The 23982-nt window shown below is 41.7% G+C and overlaps 1 protein-coding gene across 3 annotated transcripts in view; it reads left to right on the forward strand.

Annotated features, from left to right (window-relative positions):
- PRKACB (protein kinase cAMP-activated catalytic subunit beta) overlaps nucleotides 1-23982 on the forward strand; it is a 139188-nt gene that overhangs the window by 71067 nt on the left and 44139 nt on the right. For all 3 annotated transcript variants that reach the window (XM_089684392.1, XM_089684391.1, XM_089684393.1), the window contains exon 2: nucleotides 13284-13345. In XM_089684392.1, the coding sequence (XP_089540518.1) occupies nucleotides 13284-13345 (62 nt within the window). The remainder of the gene's footprint in view (nucleotides 1-13283; nucleotides 13346-23982) is intronic.

Below are 23982 nucleotides of genomic sequence, written 5' to 3' on the forward strand. Positions count from 1 at the left end.
ATTTCGCTTTATTTAAATAGGACGCTGTACTAATGCAGAATCCCGTAGGACCGGTTTATGTGCTTCCCAGAGGAGGAGAGGAGAAATATTGGGTGTTTGGTTTAAAAATAATCTTTTAGAGCAGCCTCAATTTCTAGGCTGTGAGTTGGATTTGCTAGTAAATTGTCAATGATCCAGGAGGGGTCAGAAGGGGATGGGGCTAGGGAGGCCATGGAAGTGAATACGGCGCTATGGTCTGACCAGGGAATTGGAAGTATTTCAGAAGCCAGGAGGAGGAGCCGGCGGTTATGAAAATGTGATCTATCCTGGAGAAGGACTTATGAGGGTGTGAATAAAAAGTGTATTGACGCTTAGTTGGATTAAGTTCCCTCCAGGTATCTATCATGGAGTGAAGTTGTAACACGGCTTGGAAGGTTTGCTTGGGGGTAGGGAGGGGGAAGGTTGGGGAGATTTGTCAAGAAAGGGATATAAAGTGCAATTTGAGTCTCCGCAGACAAACAAAGTACCTCGTGCATGGTGGTCTATAACCGATGATAGGTGGGAAAGGAATGGTAAGGGACCTTGATTCGGGGCATAATATGTAGCTATGGTAACGTCCACATCTAGGAGTTGCCCTGTTAACAGGAGGTAACGACCCTCAGGATCCTTGACTTCATTACATAATGGGATCCGTGGGCAGACTTCCTTGTTATCCGACGCGGACACAGAGCTCTAGCTTTCCATGTCCGTCCCGCTGGCGGCGCATGCGCACTCTCTACCCCTCCTTTTCTCTACTCTCTTCCCTCTCGCTCCCTTTCCTTTTCTTGCTTGTGTCCTACTTTTTCCTTTTCCTTATGGGATTGAGCGACTTTTCCCCCTCATGTCTCCCCCCGCATCTCAGTAGTTGGTTCTAAACCGTTCCATTTATTCCTCAATGTATGCATGTCCCCCGCTAAGGACCTTATGGCCGGTGCTCATTGTCACTAGGAAGCGTGTTTTTGTTTTGCTATTCCCTCTACTTTTTCATATTCATTTTTTTTTTTTTTTCTTACAATAAAGTGATTTTTTTTTTTTTTTTATGGATCGTATCCAGTTGTATATTACGATTAACTCTGTGGTCTGGTTGTATGACCCTTCTATAGGCAACTGCTGAAGGCTATCTGATTTATCAACCACTTTGGTCATGCAACCACCATGTTCTAATATATCGTTTAAAAAAACAAAAATTGGCGGCTGAGCACAGAGCGGTGACTGACAGTCACTGCTCTCTGCTCAGAGCAGCTGTGAGAACTCAGCAATCAGTGGTCGCACTTGGAGCTGGCGGGGGACAGATGCTGCATCCACCTAGGTAAGTATCAATTGGGGGGGGGGGGGAGAGTCCACACTTCTCTTTTAAGGCAAAGTTCACATGGCTGTACTGTACTGTGCACCCTTGCGAGAGCTGTGTTTTTCCACACTAGGATGCACAGATGTTCCATGCCTCCCTGTGCTGGCAATCCCATTTTTATTTTTGGCTGGAGTTGCTTTTAAACTAATACATTTAACTGTTCATTGTGCATTGTACAGTATATGGCTTTTGCAGTATTGTTGGTGTTGTGTGTTTTTGTTTTTTCTTGTTAAAGATAAGCCCAGAATAAATATTTCTTTCTCTACTCTGTTATGTAAAAGTGGAGAGGCGCCCAGAAGATTAAAGCCGTAGAGATGGCTTATCGTGTGATTGGACAGACGATTGCATGAGCTTTTAGTGTAATGAGTTGTTTTAAAAATGCCTCTCCGATTATAAAAATCCTGCAAACATATTGGCTTGCCTATTAAATTAAGCTTCATTCTTACAACCCTTGACTGTTGGGCGTGTTTGGCTGCCCTGATTCTTGTAGATGTGATCATCCATGTTTGGTGGGAGATGGTGGGACAAGGTATGGTGATTCAGTTCAAAATGCTGCTGTCCCATATATTATTGAAGTGGTGGTGTCACTCCCCCCTTCCATTTTGGAATGTATATTTTAAGAAACCTGATTCCTCAACAATTTTGACATTCTTGGTTTGTTAAAGGGGATCTGTCAATGAGGCTTAACTGGCTCAAAACCCTTCAGTGGAAGCAACCAGTCCGATTCTCTAGTCAAGAGTTGGCTGCACGACTCTAATGGTGAGCCCAATGTTTCCATGTTCCCACAGACCTCTGATAGATGGTTGTGCAAACACAATTTCACCCAGGGTTGACCAAATGTTCATGTGTATTGGAATGGAGGGAATAGAATTGGTAATCAATCCTAGAGATGTGCCCTGCACCACCCATCACAAGGCAATAGCATTAAGACTCTAATTTGTCCAACCCTCCTGCCCCCCCCCTCCCCCCCCAGAGCAGTGGTCTCCAAATTGCAGCCCAGGGGGCAAACACGGCACTTTTTATCCAACCCTTGGTGCACTATTTTCATCCACTGACACCAAAGATGTGGCATTGTTTTTGCAAACTTGTGTCGGTACGGTTACTACTCCCTATGGCCGAAGTCCAGCCCCCCTAAAGTCTGATGGTTTAGAAAGTTTGGAGATCCTTGCCCTAGAGTGATCATGAGAATGGCCTGCAGTCACTGAATCCTGACACACCTGAATCAGGCAACTGTCCACAAGTGAAATTGGAAATTGTCCACTTCCATTAGAAGATCCACAAAAGTATTTTGCTACGTAATTTTTCTGTTTATGTCCAGATGACTTTAAATTAAAAATCTGCCTTGAATGTCCCTTTGTGCTATAGCATTTATTTAATTACTTTTTAATAGCAATAATAAATTCTGCAGTGCTTTACAGATTACAAGACCATGTACATCAGTCTCTTGCGAACAATCTAAGGTCCCTCCAAAGTTGGAGACGCACACTCAGTCCATTTGGAAGAGAACATAAAAACTCCATTTAGATGGTCTCTAGTGACATCTGAATCTTGTGCTTATGCAAGGCAAGAATGCTAATCACCTGAGATTTTAAAGGCTGTCAGTGTTGTCAGAACTTTTTCCTTCTGTAAAGTGGTCACTGTCTTCTGGCCAGGGCTGTGGAGTCAGTAGATAAATGTTCCGACTCCTCAGTTTTTTGTACTTCCGACTCCTCTGTATTAATATGCGAATGTATTTTATACATTCCTTGAAGGAAAGAAAGGCAACATACATGTCTTTACCACAGGACTACTGGCTGGGAAGCCAACAGTCTACTGTATTGAACAGTTTAAGCAAAAGACAAACACAATGAAAACAACAGTTTTATTAATTTTTTTTTATATTAATTAATCAAGTGGCTGGATAGTAGCAGCAGGCATAAACATCAGGAACAGGAACTTTACCCGTCCAAAAATACAAACCACATTATTTGGTTGTTTTAGAACAAAAACAAAGCTTATCTATATGAACCAAAAACAAAATCTGTAAAACACTATGGAAAGTATAAGTATTGCCGCTCCTAATTGTGCGTTGCGTGCCATATAGTGAAGCACATGAAAAGCATTCTTCTTCACGGTTACTTAACGTGTTCGTTTTGCGGTTACGTGAGGCACTGCATTCATTGGTCTTTATTCTTACAGTAGAGAAGTCATTAATTATAACTTTTTGTGAATTGGGACATTTAAACTTGCTTTTTTTTTTAATTCCAATCTAAATTTAATCGGAGTCGGAGCATTGTTTGCCGACTCCAACTCCAGGTTCCCAAAATTTCCTCCGACTCCACGACTCCGACTTCACAGCCCTGCTTCTGGCAAGGTGTTAGGGCTTGCCTCCTGTCCATATACAGTGGATGCAAGCCGTTGATTTGTGGCTGAACCAAATTTAAAGAACATCTTTACCTGAAATATCAAAATACTGTTCAGGAAGCTACCACTCTCTAGCCTAGGTGGGAATCTGGCCAATGATGTCCAATTTAGGACGTCTTTCCTATGTCATATCTTCATTTTTCTGTAAATTTCTTATGTCAGACATGGGAGGAATGGAGATGCTTGAAGTGGTATTAAACTCAAAAGCATTTTATTATATTGCAGCTTACCAATTCTTGGATGTGATGACTGCATTCGTTTCCTTTTTTCTATGCTTCATTTTATTTTCTCTTGGTGATCCTGACAGCACGTCTGTTTTTGTTTTTTTTCAACAGAACAAGCTGTCCTGCAGATGTAGGAGTTAGAAAGTTGACAAACCACTTAACACAGACAGTGGTGTTTACAATGGTCAGGTTTTAAAACCTTTTATCTCAAAAGGAACAAACTTGTTGCTATAACTGCTTAAAAAGTTTGACCAAAATGTGTTAGTGTATCTAAATCTGCTAGTTCATCTAACACTCCCTCCCCCAAGACTGACAAGGATGCAGTCCAATGGTGTTTGTGTTGCTCCTTTAACCATATTGTAGGCACTCTAATACAGGAGGTGTGTTACTGGCAAGATCACCAGGTGGAAACAGGGGGGGAAAAAGCCTTAAAAAAAATGATTGGTTGGTAAGCTGCAAAATAATAAAAACATTTTTTTAATATTTAATACCTCTTTAATTATGACTTGAAGAAAACCTTTTGAGAAATATGCAGGCTTCCATTGCTGACCTTTTTAGGTTCATGGGGTTTTTTTGGGTTTGAACAATTTTCATTGTTGGTACAGATACGTCTGACAATTTTAATATAGTTCTTATTTATTTATTTCAGGTACTTATATAGCGCCATCAATTTACACAGCACTTTACATATATATTATACATTACCATCAGTCCCTAACCCTCAAGGGGCGTACAATCTAAGGTTTGTGACACTTTCTTATTTTTACTGGAAGGGGTGTCCAACCTTTTGACTCTCCTGGAAGAAGAGGAATGGTCTTGGGCCACACATAAAAATCACTAACAATAAGGCCCTATTCACACTTCACAAAAGTTGCAGTGCGATTTTGATTTGCTGCAATTCTGTCCGCGATTTAAAATCACAGTGCAGTTGTGGTAAAACACACCAAGCGTGTTTGGGTGCCATTTGTTCCTAATGGCACCTCAAACTCAGTGCAATTCTGCCACGATTGTTGTGCAACATAATCAAGCAGCAAAATGCATTGTGCAAATCTGTGCCCAAAAGAAGCAGCTTTGTGTGGTGCCTTTTGCCACAATTGCAGTGTCGTTTGGAATCACGGCAGAATCTGTGATTTTGATTCAAGAGCAGAATCACTAAGTTTGAATGGGACCTAAGGATAGCTGATGAACAGAAAAAGTTTGGGTAAATCAGATTTCAACTATGTGCTGTGTATGTACAGTGCAATAATGGGAGATGGCCCGTTCAGGGGTGGGGGGCTTTGGGGGGAGTGCAACTGAAATGTGCAAACATAAAAGCACACGCTGGGGCGCCTACACATGTAAACGTCGATTGCAATACACATGTTGCATATCGCCACGCACGCCAGGATGAGAGCAGTAATTCTAGCCATAACACAAAGCTGATGACCTATAAGGGGCTTTAAAAGCATCACCTATAGAAAATTTAGGGTACTGAAATTCGTCGCCATTTCACAAATGCACACACATTTAAGGTTTGATATGTTGGATATCCATTTACCCTATTTTTTTAAAAAATATTAAAGATGAGGTTGCATTGAGTAATTTTGCTTTTTTTTTTTTTTTTTTTTTGTGCCCTAAAATTAACTTTTTACTGAAATTTTGCAGTAATATCGTGTGACATAAAAAATTGAAATTACCACTTTTATTCTCTAGGGTCTCGGATTTCAGAAAATATATAATGTTAGGGGGTTTTATGTAAGCTTCAGGCCTAAATGATTTTTTTAATCTTGTACAAAAAATGCAAAAACAGCTCTGGCAGTGAAAGGGCTAAAGAATAAGCCCGACACGCCCCTTTCCTGAGGAGCAGCCAGTCAGTGCTCATTACACTGCAAGGTCTCTCTCCTCCCTGCTAGTCCCCGGATGTGGTGCTGGAGACAGGCAGCGAGGGGAGGAGGAAATAAACAGCACAATGTTAAAAATGTTACACGTTTAACCACTTCCAGACCGAACACTTTTACCCCCTTCCTGACCAGGGCAATTTTCAGCTTTCAGCGCTATCACACTTTGCATGACAATTGCGCGGTCATGCAACACTGTACCCAAATTATTTTTTTACCATTTTTTTGAGACAGATAAAGCTTTATTTTGGTGGTATTTATTCACCGCTGGGATTTGTATTTTATTTTTTTTGCTATGTAAATGAAAAAGTCCCAAAATTTTGAAAAAAGTGTTTTTTATAAAATTTTGCAAATAAATAATATTTCATCATAAATCTTTGCCAAAATGTATTCCGTTATCTTTTTAGTAAAAAAAAAAATCCAAATTAGTTTATAACCAAAAATGATAATTTTTAAACTTTTTTTTTACATTTTTTATTTTTTTATATTTTTTGTTTTATTTTTTTTTTTACATACTGTTACCCTAGCAGTACAGTGTCACCATGGTGACACTGTACTACTTGTGGGGGGTGATGATTTTTTTTTTTTTAACTTTTACACATTGCTTTTACACCCATATAGGATGTAAAAGCAATCATTTCTCTTTCTCTCTGTGTGCATTCTTGCACTCATTGAGAAGTACTGAGTGAGCTGTGATTGGTCACAGCTTGTCACATGGTACAAGCCTGTTGTGAATAGGCTTGTACCATGTGACCTTTGTGATCATTCACAGATTTCACACGTAGTAAGCAATGATGTCACACATGACATCTTGCTTACTACTTTGCATGTGATCACTGATTGGCCAATCAGTGATCACATGATCAGGACCTCGTACAGAGGTCCCGTCCGACGATCGTTGTTTCACTGTGGTTCCGGAGGACACCGTGGGCACCGGATCGCGGTGCTGCTCCCAGGGAGCGCGCACAAGCAGGGTGCGGGGAGGCCGTTTATAAACGGCCACCCGACCCTGCAGTGCCACCATCCGGCCGTTTATATGCAACGGCCGGTCGGGAAGTGGTTAAGTTGCCATAAAACCCCTTTTTGTTTTTAAAATCGTCCTAAAATCACCTCTGATTTAAATACGGTTTTGGTTAAAAAAAAAAATTTTTATCTGGCCAATTAGATTGTCACGAGGGACAAGTAGATTGGCGCACCGCTTTAGTCCCTGGACAAGTAGTTTTTGTCAAAAATTTCCACACCCCTGTACACAAATATATTTTTTGACTTTTAATGTCTATTTTAAACCGAATTGATTGTTTTACAAGGTGAGAGTTCACACATACTTTCATGAAACTGATCGATCACATTCTTAAAAGGCTACTTTTTAGCAAGTTAAACCTCGTTCCACAGTTGTACTTCTTTTTTTTGTTTTGTTTTGTTTTTTCTGATTTTGACAGCAACAGGTACTCTGTGATCTTTGCAGATTGTACACAGGCTTTACAAAGACTTGGTATTTTTCGCATGACCATATTTTCAGTTCACCACTGAAGTGTTTCCTGTACCTTTTCTCTCTGTGTTGTGTGGAAAAATGCTGCTTTATTTAATCTTGCACCGACTGAAAAAAAAGCTTTTACTGTATGAAGAGCTGCAAGTGTCGGTTAATAATTTATACAGGGCTGTTCTTGTGTGGGAGCTCTTGATATGAATGTGATGTATGTGAAGCAAGATAACATGGAGCTTCCATCTCCCAAGATGTCTGAACAGATGTGTTGTCGAATCTCCATCAGACCTCTGAGATGATCGTTATCTGTTAGCATAACCTGGCCGAACCTGCATAAATATATCAGAAACCATGTCGCGCAATACAGATTTAGTGTACCAATAAATTTCATATAATACTCATATATTTAAAAAAAAAAAATAAAAAAATACAATTTATGAAAATTTCCAAAGTGTCCATATATTTTTGCAAACATATATATTAATGATGCTGTGTCTGTTTTACAACAGTGCCATATACCTTCCAACTCTGCACTGCGTTTCTAATTCTCCCAACTATTCTTTTACCACATGTATATATCCCTGCACCATCATACGTATGCTCTCACCTTGTATCTAAACCCAGTAGTAGGTCTCATGCGCTTTCTCTTTAAGTGGGATCTCCTATGCCACGGTTGTAATGCATTTCTGGAGCCCACACTCAATCTGTCTCCATCTTCCGTGATTCTTTGATGGCAGTTTGTGAAATACTCAAAATTTAAGAGGGTATATAGTGCTCTCCTTTTTTCCAAACAATATTTTTTATTGAAAAAAACCTTTATACTCAACTTTTTATATGCACTATTATTGGTGCACATCAGCATCCAGGCATAATACAATGTAAACCAGCTACAACATTTTCAACCATACACTTCTAGTTTTGCAGTGTGACATCACCAACTCCTCCCAACACGTTGCGTTTTTAGAGCACATGACTTCCTCAGGGGAACCTGACCTGCTTTGATTTCTGTCTTCTTCCTTCATCTAAACACCACTACTATCAAATTAATACCTAGATGTTTTTATAGCCAAAACCATTAAATTGACAATAGATGGATCAAAATTTGGTCAGTTCAGCAGGGACCAGCCAAATTTTGATCCATAGTTGGTCCTTCCCGTTTGGCAGTGGAGCTAAGGAGCGACTGCTCACGACCGGCCTTGTTGGAAAATTGACTTGACTGACCAGTGTATTCTGGTGTCGGGAGAATGCCTGTTGTCAGATTACAATGACAGTGGGGAGGATTCCCACCTTGAATCTATGGATGGGGGAATCCATTCAGTTTGTCGATCAGCCTTCTGGCTGATCCAAAAAGAGTTCCCAACCATTTATGGCCTGCTTAAGAGAGTGATTGCTTTCAATGGTAGATATATAGGGCTGTTAGGCATTTACGGCTGTTCAAAAATGTTTTTTTTCCTTGTCCATCCAATGTTAAGAGAAAACTTCCCTTAGACCAGTGTTTCTCAACTCCAGTCCTCATGGACCCCCAACAGGTCATGTTTTCAGGATTTCCATTATTTTGCACAGGTGATTTGATCAGTTTCACTGCCTTAGTAATTACCACAGCTGTTTCATCTGAGGGAAATCCTGAAAACATGACCTGTTGGGGGTCCATGAGGACTGGAGTTGAGAAACACTGCCCTAGACTAATCGGTGAATAGGAAGAGGCTGTTCTTGTTCTGCTCCACCATGGAAAGACTATCATGGTCTTTATGTTGCTAACTAGTCATTTATTGCAGAAGGAGATGCTTCAGCTTTGTTTTGTCACTCCAAATCCTGGGGTGTTATGCAAGACAAATACATTGGTGGCAAGGATTGATGCCCCTCTGAAAAGCACGCTTGGATTGCTTTCCAGAGGCGTTTGACAGGTGGTATGGATGCACCGGTTTTAGCCCACTAAATATCGCACTACAATGTTGCAATTGTGTGCATTACATGTGACTGCTGTGCAACCCTGGTCATGTGCGGCTGCAGTCAATGCAATGATAAAGGTACAAAAATTCTGTTTAAGATAGAATACAAGTTTGGGAGTGATGTAATGTATTATTTTGTTTCTGAGAATTCGTGGATTTGGTCTTTTGTATTTTTTTAATACTGCACTAATTACACGAAAATAGCTTGTTCTGCTAATCTTACAAGAAAAGGTTTGTGCTATTCTGTTCAGATTTTTTCACATGAATGGTCGTGATCGGCTCCCGAAAGCTGTGTACTAACGGATAGATTTTTGGACGATCACTCCAAATACATTTTTTTCATCCGATTTTCTCATTGTTTTTACTAGGGATAAGTGCCTGTCAAACACAACAGGTGAGTATCATTTTTTCAGCTAAAGAGGGAGCTGTTGAAGGGCAGTAAAACGTGTGGTTTTTAAATCCCTGTGCAAACCCCCCCAGACCGCTAATGTGAACAAGCCCTTGGTCTATCACTGTGTTGGGCAGTTCACTGACCATTAATGAGGTGCAGAAAGGGTTGGACCAGATCATTGCATTTTCAGCTCATGTGGATATTTGTATAATCAGCACTGACTATTTTTAGGGCACTCGGCACACTCTGGAAGAAATTTGAAGCTTCATACAAGCACCTAGAGATTCCTGCTGTTGTTTCCAAATTACTTGCTTTATTGACTTCAGGTTTTCCGTAGTTACAGAGGGCTAAAAAATACAATTTTGAATGTCAATTTTTTATGTCCGTAAAGAGGAGTATTGCATATAATGCATATTGATCCTTTCAAGCCTCAGGTGATGACTGGGTCTGGTAGGCCAGGTTTTCTAGTAGATCCTTTACTACAGACTTGAATAGCAGAATCTCAGGTTACACAAACATACCTTAGAAGAGGAATATGCCCCCACCCTTCTCTAGAGATGGTGTTGTCTAGATTTTTTTAGTCTACAGGAGCAGTTTCAGGTATCGAGCTAGAAAGTAGTAGATTTGTGTGGTGGAGAGCTGGATCCCAGAGTATATAGAAATTAGGAGAAAAAAAAAAATTCAAGACCGGTGTCTCTAAACCAGGGTATCCCCAAGTGGCCCTGGGAGTATTCTGTAGAACATTAGAAGGATGAGATCGGCACAAAGCTTGATTCGGTTCAAAAATATATTTTTTTCCACAACACCTAATCAAGTAGCCAACACATTTCAGGGGAGCGAGGGAGGAGAACTTCCACTTCTGATCGCCTAGGCAGTCGGAGCGGGTACCTGTGAAACTCCTGCCAATCCTTAACGTGGGAGCATGGGACGAGACGTTGGAGCAAAACTCCTCCCCCCCCCCCCCGTTCTTTGGGTGGAGCTCCGCTTTAATGGTTTTAGACGTCACCATGGCTCTAAGAAGGGGGAAAACATGAAAGTATTACAAGAAATCAGAAGCTGTGTATGGCCGCTCCTCAGCTTGTCATTACTGTGCAGGTATAAACATGAGGCACAAACCGTTCCACCCCCATAAATAGTGTTCTATTCTTTGCTTTTTTGACAAGCAGCGGTTGGGGCAGACACAGTAAGACTTCCACTGGCTTCCAGTTGTCTTAGAAACAAATTTTAATGGGTATCTGCCACAGGGGCTTAACTTTGTATGTATTCAAATTTCTCCTGCTTAGAGTTGCTGAAACAAAAATTTATACACAGAACTGAAAGAGTCAAATTGTCCCCATTTGCACAGCTCAGTGCAAAATGTCAATTAGGGCCAGTCTTGGCTTTTTGTTCTGCCCACACGTAACGGAAGCCTGTTGTCATAAGTTTGACTGTAAAACAAAAATAGATTGTAGTCTCATAGCTGAAGTACCTCGCAGAAGTGAGTCCAACCCTTACATTTTTGTAAATTTTATTCTATCTTTTCATGTGACACTTTGCTACAATGTGACGTAGTGAGTGTACAGCTTGTATAACATGTAAATTTGCTGTCCCCTCAAAATAACTCAACACACAGCTAATAATGTCTAAACCGCTGGCAACAAAAGTGAGTCCACCCCTAAGTGAAAATGTCCAAATTGGGCCCAATTAGCCATTTTCCCTCCCCCAGCGTCATGTGACTCATTAGTGTTACAAGGTCTCAGGTGTAAATGGGGAGCAGGTTTGTTAAATTTGGTGATATCGCTTTCACTCTCTCATACTGGTCACTGGAAGTTCAACATGGCACCTCATGGCAAAGAACTCTGAGGATCTGAAAAAAAGAATTGCTCTACATAAAGATGGCCTAGGCTATAAGAGATTGCCAAGACCCTGAAACTGAGCTGCAGCACGGTGGCCAAAACCATATAGCGGTTTAATAGGACAGGTTCCACTCAGAACAGGCCTCGCCATGGTTGATCAAAGAAGTTGAGTGCACGTGCTCAGCGTCATATCCAGAGGTTGTCTTTGATAAATAGACATATGAGTGCTGCCAGCATTGCTGCAGAGATTGAACTGGTGGGGGGGTCAGCCTGTCAGTGCTCAGACCATACGCCGCACACTGCATCAAATTGGTCTGCATGGCTGTCATCCCAGAAGGAAGCCTCTTCTAAAGATGATGCACAAGAAAGCCTGAAAACAGTTTGCTGAAGATAAGCAGACTGAGGACATGGATTACTGGAACCATGGCCTGTGGTCTGATGACACCAAGATCAACTGATTTGGTTCAGATGGTGTCAAGCGTGTGTGGCAGCAACCAGGTGAGGTATACAAAGACAAGTGTGTCTTGCCTACAGTCAAGCATGGTGGTGGGAGTGTCATGGTCTGGGGCTGCATGAGTGCTGCCGGTACTGGGGAGCTACAGTTCATTGAGGGAAACATGAATGCCAACATGTACTGTGACATACTGAAGCAGAGCATGATTCCCTCCCTTCGGAGACTGGGCCACAGGGCAGTATTCCAACAACCCCAAACACTCCTCCAAGACAACCAATGCCTTGTTAAAGAAGCTGAGGGTAAAGGTGCTGGACTGGCCAAGCATGTCTCCAGACCTAAACCCTATTGAGCATCTGTGGGACATCCTCAAACGGAAGGTGGAGGAGCACAAGGTCTATAACATCCACCAGCTCCGTGATGTCATGGAGGAGTGGAAGACGACTTCAGTGGCAACCTGAAGCTCTGGTGAATTCCATGCCCAAGAGGGTTAAGGCAGTCATGGAAAATAATGGTCGCCACACAAAATATTGACACTGTGGGCCCAATTTGGACATCGCTTTCGGGTGGACTCACTTTTGTTGCTAGTGGTGTAGACATTAATGGTTGTGTATTGAGTTATTTTGAGGGGGCAGCAAATTTACACTGTTATGCAAGCTGTACACTCACTACTTTGCATGTGACAACACTGAAGAAATGGCACTTTGCTACAATGTAAAGATATATAATAAATTATTTCCAAAAATGTGAGGGGTATACTCACTTTGGGGAGATACTGTATACATCTGGCGTGTGAGATCATCTAGGACACTGCTGCCTCTGACTGATTTACTAATGAGATTTGGGATACAGAGCTGGTCACTGTACTTGCTGGAGAGAAAGTTGTGAGGACCTGCAGTGCTACTTCTAATTAAAAGAACCTGCTTTTTTTTTCTTTTTTTTTTTTTATGATTCTGGACACACATGCTGGTTGGTTCAGTTAAAGAGACAGATCTTGGAATTGTTGAAATAGAGCTGTGTGCATGTTTTAAATTAGATCTTTTTGTTACCCTAAAAGTTATTCTGTCTTAGCTAAAGTTCTATTTGTTACATGTTAGGAAGAGAAGACTGACGTGCATGTAAAAATGTGCCTGAAGGAAAACTCTTGGCATTCAGTCATATTTTACCTTTATGATGGCTTGAAAAGGAAAATCTGAATGCTATGGGCAATACACGGTTCTCCTTTTCAACTCTCTTGCTTAGGATGCAAGTTGTATTCCAGAGCAACATTGTGTCTAATGTGTGTTTTTTTGTTTTTTTTTTAGTGAAAGAGTTTCTAGCTAAAGCCAAAGAAGACTTTTTACGAAAATGGGAAAGTCCGCCCCAGGTGAGCATTTCTGATTTTGCATGAATTTCAGATATTTAGAACTAATGATGGCAACAATATAAAGTCAGTTTAAACCCACTTTTCTATTAGAAAGATCACCTATTCCTCACAACTAGGCTAGCTTTCAAGAATTCTTTCTGCTTGAAGTCTGAGGTTCCATGCACACTAGCTTAAGGGATACGTTCACATTTTGTAACATGTTACTTTTTACACCCATGTTCAACATGTTACAAAAGGACCGGCCCCTGCTCCCCCTGATTCCTGGTTTTGACAGCTTGCAGGGGATCTCCCCCCCCCCCCCTTTCTAGCTGTCTCAATTAAATAATAATAAAAAAAAAAAAAAAGTGGTCATGTGGGGTTTCATCCGCACAGCCGCGTCACTCATTCACAGTATTCGAATGGGAAAACTACAGTTCCGGCAGCCATTACGGCTATCAGCCTGTATGTTCCCAATGAATTACCACGGCACTGTGGAGAGCTGTAGCAGTTCATTAATCCTTTCTGTCAGAGTGTATCTGCTTGTCCATACGAGGTATGAACTCACAGATACATGCAGGAGTTCTGCATGGTGCAATGCTTTGCAGGCTCTGAAAACAAAAATGGTAAATACACATTTTTCTTTACCTGCATTATTTTTTTTTTTTTAACAGCTTCTCGACGGCCCTATAGCAGAAATACTGCTACAGGGCGGCACGTGTGCACAAATCACGTGTGCACAAATCACGTGTGCACAAATCACGTGTGTATATATGTGTTTTTGCATTTCCGGGTGGGGGCGCACGAGAGCCGCAATGACATTCACGGCCGCAGCTGTCAATCACCTGGTCCTGGCCGGTGATTACTCAGTTTTCTTCTCGTCTTTTCATGAATTTTGGAGGGACGTTCAGTTGTTGGTAATGTCACTGTTGTGCCATATTTTCTGTTCTTGACGATGACTGTCTTCGCTGTGCTCCATGGTATACCTAATGCCTTGGAAATTATTTTGTACCCTTCTCCTGACTGATACCTTTTAACAATGAGATCCCTTTGATGCTTTGGAAGCTCTCTGCGGACCATGGCTTTTGCTGTAGGATGCGACTAAGAAAATGTCAGGAAAGACCTACTAGAACAGCTGAACTTTATTTGGGGTTAATCAGAGGCACTTTAAATGATGGCAGGTGTGATTGCTTAACTCTGAACACAGCAACATCCCCAGTTATAAGAGGGTGTGCACATTTCTACAACCACATTATTTTAGTTTTTTCTTATGTTTACTCACTCTCCTCCCCTACCCAGTTTGTTTTTCAATTGTGTTGCTGAGTTTTTAGGGCACATTAAAAGTGGAAAAAGTTCTGAAATTATTTTTGTGGGTTTTTTTTTTTGTTTTTTTACATCACAGAAACCTGATATTTTTTACATGGGTGTGTAAACGTTTTATATCCACTGTAGGATAACATTGGCTGCATAACATGCATTTCTTTAACCACTTCCCGTCCGGCCCATGTATATAAACGGCTGGGCGGGAGCAGTGCAGGGGCGGGTGGCCGTATATAAACAGCCTCCCTGCTTGTGCGCGCTTCCTGGGAGCGCACAGCAGCATGATCCGATGCTCGCTGTGTCCTCCAGACACAGTGGAACACCGATCGGCGTACAGGACCTCTGGGCAAGGTCCCGATCATGTGATCACTGATTGGCCAATCAGTGATCACATGCAGAGTAGTAAGCAAGATATCACTTCTGACATCATGCTTACTACTTGTGAAATCTGTGAATGATCACAGAGGTCACATGGTACAAGGCTATTCACAACAGCCTTTTAAGCCTTGTACCATGTGACAAGCTGTGACCAATCACAGCTCACACAGTAGTTCTCAATGGCTGCAAGAATGCAGCCAGAGAGAAGGAGAAATGATTGCTTTTACAGCCTGTATGGGTGTAAAAGCAATCGGTGTGTAAAAAAAAATATCTTCAACCAGTCAGTTCTACTGCAAAGCTTATGTGCTGATAGGAGTGGAGAGAAGGATGACAGGTGAGCTCGTCTGTGTACTGCTTCTACTTTCACTGTCCAGTCACAGGCTAGGGGGGAGGACAAGACCTGTAAGTGTTAAAGCTGATCTTCAGCTTTTAGTGAAATTTAAATAGTTTGTTTGAACCAAGCTAGTCCAAACAATTTCCTTCACTAAGACACGCAGCCGCTCTCAGCGCTGTATGAAATGTATGTAGTCTCAGCTCCATTCAGTATACAGCGCTGTGTCTCGGGAGTGGGATTCGAACTTCCTGTCCCATTCCTGGAATAAAACTGAGTCTGGCTGAGAACTGCTAAGCCATTCATAGGAAACTTGGTATTCTCTGAATGAAGACAAAGCTTCATCTGACTGGTTGAGGTGGAGTTCACGATGTCATCCGCCCTCCTCTTTGGGAATCTTTTTCTTCTATCAGAAATTACAAAGCACTATGAATGGCTGGGGTAACACTTAGCCCAACTAAGTTTTTTGATTCGGGAGTGGGACAGGAAGTTTACATCCCAGTGCCGGAACACAGTGCTTTATGTAGTTGAGACTACATACAGTTCATACACCACAGAAAGGCACTGCATGTCTTTTATAAATAGTTTGTTTCGACCAGCTTGATCCAAAGTTTCTAAACTTCACTAAAAGCTGAAGATCAGCTTTAACTGCAGCAAAGATAACTCTGGTCTTCTGCCCTGCCAGATAGGGCTGTGCTGTGTAAATCATAGTACTGGATGGACAGGAATTCAAATCCCCCCCCCCCCCCCCAGGTTAAACCTCTCCTTCATGGTTTGTTTGTCTTTTTTCATCTGTTTATTTAGCAGTTTGCCTGGAGTTCAGCTTTAAATGCCTCTCTTCTTGGCACATTCTCAACTTTCCTTCATCCAAACCCCCCCCCCCCCCCCCCCAACCTAGCTATTTAGTAGCCACTAGCAAAGACCATACCTGAATTTTTGGTGATAGAGGAGCTTGTGATTCCTCCACCCCTCCACTTTCTTTCATTGGGACAGTGCTTAGTGATTGACCCAGTGCTGTCATGTGGGGTTGACGAGAAAGTTCTTAAACCTGTGTGATCTCAGACTGGAGAGAGACAGAAATTGCAAAGGGCTTCATTTCCTCATTCTTTGTGGCCAGACAGAGTGTGGGGGAGGAGAAGTGAATGTATATGTTTGCTGTTGCAAAGTGAAGTTAATGCATTGCTGACAAAATACAGGTTCACCGTATTATTTCAGAGGGGCAGGCAGCACAGTGGCTAAGTGGTTAACTCTTCTGCTTAGCAGCACTTGGGTCATCTGTTCAAATTCTAGTCACGGCACTTCCTGCCTGGAGTTTGCATGTTCTCCCTGTGCCTGCATGGGTTTCCTGTATGGTCTTTGGTTTCCTTCCACACTCTACAAAGACATGCTGGTAGGTTAATTGGCTCCTTTTTACATTGGCCCTAGTGTGATATGAATGTGAGTTGAAGACCTTAGATTGTAAGTTCCTTGAGGTCAGTGGCTGATGCGAGTGTACAATATATATGTAAAAGCGCTGCTTAAATTGTTGGCACTATATAAGTATTTGTTTTAAATAATTCCCATAGAGAATTTTTATAAAGTGGTATTTAACACATTAAAAAAAAAAAACTGACGGTTTTTGACAGAAGAGACCTGTCAGTCAGGGATCAGGCTCGGAGACCAGTAGCTATTGCAGTAGAGAGGCTCCCACCAAACAGCTGGAAAGTATACCCTGGCGGATGATGACCGCTCACCCAAGGTGTGGGGGTCTAAGCACTAACGCACCAGAGCGCCTTATGGTGGGGATGGGTTTTTGCTATGTCTTAATACCAGGCCACAGTCCTCAGGATCCCCCCCCCCTCCCCACAAGGTGAGCAAGCCGGGGCCCAGTAGCAGGTAAGGATCTAGTAGATGCGTAGTCGGTAAACAAGCCAAGGGTCTGTAACAATTGGTTGCAGGTTGGGATCAAGCAGAATTGTAGTCGAGGAACAAACCAAAATGTTGATAATGAATGGTTGTAGGTTGGGATCAAGCAGAGCGTTGTTGAGGGATAAGCCAAACGTCAGTAATGAGTGGTAGTGGAGATGAGGACAGATGCAGGTATGCAAAGGAGCAAAATATCAGCTGGAGAGAGCACAAATATATGGCAGACAGGAAGTGTAAAGGCATGGCTTAAATAGGAAGTTCATGGGAGGAGCAAGAAGTTCAAGTTTCTCCAAAAACAAGGTACCAGACAGAGACCAGCATCTCAAATGGCTGCACAAGAAGAACCACTGCTGGATGCTGCAGAGGTTATGGGGTCAGATCCTGGACCTGACAAAACCCTTATGGTCTCTTCTGCTTCCCCTTGCCTGTTAGCAGCAATATACACTGAGACATGCATGCCCAGCTCAGAGTACATTAAGGCCATATGCACAAAGGGCTTAAAAGAAGTCTTCTATTACAGGAGTTTGACTTTATTTATGTTTGTTTTTTTTCAGCCTGTAAAAGCACCTTTATGTTAGCCTGTGTCAGAACACACACATAGGTGTTTACAGGCCTTTTTAGAAGAGGACTGTTGACAGGCTGAAAAACAAACATTACCAGCACGTTCAGGAGAGGAGAATTTGGGCAGGAAAAAATGTTTGGCGCACAAACACGTCTGGGAGCTAGATGCATTTAGTGCTTGAGTGTTCGTTCCAGTGGCCAGAATAAATCAATATTTTGGCCAATGGAATCCATAAATACTCACACTTGAACACCTAAATGAATGTGCAATACACAGCTTTAGGCTTGTATTTTGAAACTTTTTTCCTGTCAAGTAAAAAGCATTCAGATGAGAAATTCAAATGTCCTGAGAACATGATGCCTTATGGCACCCACACTGCGCCACGATGAAGCAGAGGACTACACAAGCAGAGGACTAATGGCACTGTGACCAAGCCATTCAAATCAGCCAAACAGAGCGAAGACGGACACACTCATGTACTGACCGTGCAGCACTGAAGGGCATCCTTTGAGTATGTATGTCATAATGTGCAAGTATGCAGTGCACATAAGCACATTATGGCATAAACATGTATGTTTTTTTTTTGTTTTTTTTTGCGTGTTTAATACTGCTTTAAACTCTTCAGACCATTAAATAGCTATTAACTTTCAACCTCTGTCACAGAAAAGCACACATATCCATCCCTGACAACCTTCACGGCATTGGGTTATCAAAATAATGCAGATTCCGTCTTCCGGGTTCCGGTCCCAGCGAGCGTCGGGACGTACAAGGGCCAGAACCGGCGGGAAGCTTAAAATTTTTAAAAGTGACATTCACTAATACACTAAAATCACATAGTAAAACATTCCTGTATCAAAGCATTTCACATACATTTTGTCCCGAGTGCTTTTTCCTGTGCCCTGTCTGCATTTATACTGTTCTTGCTGACTGGAAACTTAGAAAAGTCCATGGCGCCCAAAAAGCATCCCTTTAGGTCAAAATCGGTTTTTGACCAGCTAGAGAACAGCGATAGTAAATCAGAACCACTTGCAGAATTGAGTGATAATGATTCGTGGGGGAAATTCGTCATCAGACACTGAAAACGATTTTGCGACTAAGCTCAGTGATGTGCGAACTTGGCGCTATATTTCAAATTTCAGTGTTTTTGGTTTGATTATATTGAATTAAATTTATTATATTTTTTATTATATTATAATTTATGATTTCGTGTTTCAAATTTTATCCTACCCGGGATGTTTACTAGACTGTTGTTCAGACAGATTTCAGTGAGTTATTCCTAAAAATTACAGGCCTACAATAAAAAACATTTTTCCATGCAAAAGAAATGTACCACTTTCAGCACAGAAAAATTGAAATAATCAGACGGCTAGGGAGGTTAAGGATGAAGTCAGCAAATGTACATGCTGGGTATAGTGCATTTCTCTCTGAAAATCTGAGTAAAATGGGTCGTCCATACATTAATTCAGAAGAACAGCGCATTTTCATTAAGAAGTTGATTGGAGAGGGGGAAACCTGCAGTATAAAGAAGTGCAGAAAGTGATGGGCAACTCAGCAAAAATGATCTCAAACATTTTAAAATGGCATAAATATACAAATATGCAGCGCTAATAAATAAAATAATAGAAATTGCACTATATCATATTAAAACAACTGAGTCCATTATTAGTGGTACAATGAAGTGTTGTGTGCAAGCATTCTTTTATTGGGTTTTTGAGGTTGCCTTTTATGCTAGCAGCTTATATAATATTTTTCCCAGTGCTCGATTACCATTTTTATATTTCTGTTTTAAAATGGCAACCAAAACCAGAAAGACATGGAAGAAAACTACCGTTCGATTGGATGGTAGAATAGCCAAAATGGCAAAGACTCAGCCAATGATCAGCTCCTGGGTGATTAAAGAAAGGTCTAGGGTTACTTGCGAGTATTGTAACAATTAGAAGACGCCTATGTGGAGCCAAACAATCTGCAAGAAGCCCCCGCAAAGTCCCATAGTTGAAAAAATGAGCTGAAGAGGTTACAGTTTGCAAAAGAAAACATTGACTGTCCTAAAGAGAAATGGCGCAACATTTTGTGGACTGATGAAAGTAAGATTGTTCTTTTTGGGTCTAGTGGCCGGAGACAGTTTGTCAGACGACCCCCAAACACTGAATTCAAGCCACAGTACACTGGGAAGACAGTGAAGCATGGTTGCGCAAGCATCATGATATGGGGATGTTTCTCATACTACGGTGTTGGGCCTATTTATCGCATACCAGGGATCATGGATCAGTTTGAATGCATCAGAATACTTGAAGAGGTCATGCTGCCTTATACTGAAGAGGAAATGCCCTTGAAATGGGAGTTTCAATAAGACAATGACCCCAACACACCAGTAAGTGAGCAGCATCTTGGTTCCAGACCAACAAGATTAACATTATGGAGTGGCCAGCCCAATCCCTGGACATTACTCCAATAGAAACCTTGTGGGGTGACATCAAAAATGCTGTTTTGTGAGGTAAAATCAAGAAATGCATAGGAATTGCGGAATGTAGTGTAGTCGTCCTGAGCTGGAATACTTTTTCACAGGTGCCAGAAGTTGGTCCATTCCATGCAACATAGATGTGAAGCAGTTCTCAGAAACAGTGGTTATACAACTAAATATTCAGTGATTCACAGCAACACTAAATCTTCACGCCTTTTTCAGTCTTAGAGCGGTCATATCTGTTCGGTTCCGACTTGGTTTTAAAGTAGTGCATGCACTACTTTTGTTGCGATCTGCATAGACATTTCTGTCAGATGTCTTACAAATCGTAACTGAAATTGGCAGGTTACCTGTTTTTTTTTTTTTTTTTCTATGAAGTCCATACTGTAGACCATGTTCTTGAATTTCTCTTTACACTCTTCTCCTGATTACAGCGAAGTAAAACTGGTTGGCTGATTAAAGTAGGAATGCCGTCCTGGTTTTTTTAGTCAACGGGCATATGAAAAACTGACTTACGGAACGCCCTTGTGAAAGGAGCCCTAGCATTTTTTTTATTTTTTTTTTCATCATCCACAAAAACGTGGTTTTAGGAGTCCCCCTTGCTGGGACAGTGTTGTACAGCCGCTGTTCAAGAAATATTTTCCAACATATCCCTTCAACAGAGATCAGACAAACAGTTGACTTCTGTTGAGCAAGGACAGCCACACACTGATCAAAATTTGTCCGGCCTCTGCTGAACCGGTTGAATTTGGGTCCATGTATGGCCAGCTTTACCTGCCAATGGAAGTAGTTCTATACAGCCAGTCTTCTGATTTACACACAACCAGACAGGTCCTATTCTGGATGAAGTGCCCCATTGGGGTATCTTGCCTGGGGTAGGTTTTATTAAGCTTTTTGGAGATGAGGAAAGGATTTAGCGTGGCTCTTGTCTTGAATTTGGCAAGAAGCTACAAAGAGGAGATTGCCAGAATAAGTATTCATTTTTTAAAAACGTGTTCAGTAAAAATTGAAGGTGCCCTTTTCTCCAGTATTTAAAAATGCTCGGTGGAGAAGAGCCTTTCCTGCGGTGACTGCGAGTAGGTCTTAGGTAAGTTGCATTTACATTTGATTATACCGGTAAGTTGTATTTACATCTTACCAGTATCATCCCAATGAATCAGAGTTTTGTGTTGGTTACCATGACTGTAACCTTTACTGAGTATTCTGTAATGATTACCAATTATTTAGCCCCTTCGTGGGCGTTTCATATGCTTGCTTTTGATTTCTTATGTTCATTCTCAAAACCAAAAAATATATTGAAACTGAAAATGCTGGATGGTGTGGCAGCATAACCAGAAACTGGAGCAAGCTAAGTGTGGAGGTTTTAAAGAGGAGTCTCAAAGATGTATTCCTCAGGAAGACTCATCTGTACAGTCCAGATTATCCTCAATCCAGCATTTTTAAGCCCTGATGAAGACGACCCCTTGGAACATCCGAAAGGCATTTGTTTTCTCTGAGCATGTTGCTTAAAAAAATATTCTCAACACAGTCCTTCATTTCTGAGCTCACCTTGCATCTTTTTTTGCAAAACAATATTTGGATCACCCTGGACTGCTGAATAGGGGAGAGATTAGGGCACTGCATTGAAGCTCAATGCCTTCCTCATGTCTGTTTTCTTTCATCTTCAGTTCTCTTTTTTTTCTTCTCTAAATAATCACAGTGGCTGAAAGCTCAGCCTGTGGAATGTGAACATGTGTTCAGATTAATACACTTGAAACCTTTTTATTCTCCGGCATTGTTGTATTACAATGTGAAAGCTGCAGCAGATGTTCTGTGCTCTACATCTGGGTGGATTTATATAATACACAGGTTACAAAGTTGTGTCTAACATAAGGTATTCTATTGAAAATTATTGGAAAAGAATGATTATTTACACTAGTCAAGGGTGCAGGAATAAAAGCATTGTAAGTGTGGTACAAACTTCCAAAAAATTTGATTTGCCCCCCTTTTTTTTTTTTTTTTTTTAATAACTTGCACTTCCCATTTCCATCCAGATTTCTTCAATGCAAGTTTTTACCAGGACCACCATAAATATTATTACTTTTACAATACAGAATTTATATAATGCCAATAATTTGCTCAGCGATTTTACAATATAAAGTGAGACAATACATCAGCGATACAGTTCAATACAAGAGAGGTTAGGAGGGCCCTGCTCCTGGGAGCTTACATTCTAATGGGGAGGGATATTATTTTCAGTCGTGCTGTTGTAGAAATATTTTGTCATTCACTCTACTCGGACCTTTTCGAATATGACAACCTCTGTCCACCCAGTGCCCTGAAAGTTATAAAAGAGTCCTGGATTGCCTTCGCTATAGAAACCATTGGAACTTCTTGACAGCTAGCCCCCTAACAAGACGCTGGTGCAAGTGAGTTTGAACTTTACCTTAATTTGGGTATTACCTTAAAGCAGTAGTTAAGTCAGGCCAGTGAGCTAAAAAAAAGGGCGCCCCAGCAGGTTTAAGTCACAATATACTAGTACATTATGGCAGACTTACTTGCAACATGGAGCCCTCCAGCGCTGCACTGTCACGGCTTCCCAGTGCTTCCATCTTTGCCTGCACCCTTCTGGGTTCGGAACTGCTTGAATGGCCAGGCAGCAGTGACTTCACACCCATGCATATGAGTCACATCGCCGCGGTATGCAGAGCAGGCTGTGTATGTGTTCTGAGCTTTGTATGTGCAGCAAAGATCAGAAGAGACATCAAGGGGTTTATTTACTAAAGCTGGAGAGTCCAAAATCAGACTCCCTTCTGCATAGAAACCAATCAGCTTCCAGGTTTCATTGCCAAAGCTTCATTGAACAAGCTGAGGTTAGAAGCTGATTGGTTTCTATGCAGAAGGGAGTCTGATTTTGGACTCTCCAGCTTTAGTAAATAAACCCCCTAGAGCAGCAATGAGCAAACTACGGCCCGCGGGCCGTTTACAGCCCGGCGGACCTTTTAATCCGGCCCGCGGAGCGTGATACATTGGCTGTCAGGATGTGTGTAGGCGGGGCAGTGTGATGAACGTGAGGGGAGCTAGGCTCCTCTCACAGTCCGCCCTGAAGACCGGAACGGCGTGGGAACACGGCGAGAGGAACGCGCAGAGCAAAGGTAAGTGAATTGACACAGGGAGGACTTGGCTTACTACTTGGGGGGGAATAGTACTGTGGGGGATGAAATACTATATGAGGGATGAATTAATATGGGGATGAATTACTATATGGGGGTTGAATTACTATGCTTACTATGGGGGAATATTACTATACTTACTATGGATGACACATACACATCATTCATCTACTCTTGGTCCGGCCCCCGGGTCCAATATATGAACCCATTGCGGCCCTCAAGTCAAAAAGTTTGCCCACCCCTGCCCTAGTGTCTACTACAGGGGGAATTAGAAAAAAGAGAAAAGGGAGGCGCCACCTAATGGCAGTATTAGATAGGCAAATTTATTCACAAATTATGTAAAAAAAAAAAACCTCAAGATATGACGTAGTAAAACACTCATGTACAAATAAGGCATCGGCTGGTCCTCTGTCCTGCAGGTACCACCAACCAGGATCCTGGCAGCTGTGGAGATGTAGAATAGACATAAACACCTAGTGGAGACCAAGAAGTCCATGTCAACCACCGTGGAACACAAGGGCGGATGTGACATCACCAGTAGGGAAGGAGGGA

Source organism: Staurois parvus, unplaced genomic scaffold (genome assembly GCF_062004578.1).
Source record: "Staurois parvus isolate SC_StPar_1 unplaced genomic scaffold, SC_StPar_1.0 ptg000347l, whole genome shotgun sequence".
Classification (NCBI taxonomy): Eukaryota; Metazoa; Chordata; class Amphibia; order Anura; family Ranidae; genus Staurois; species Staurois parvus.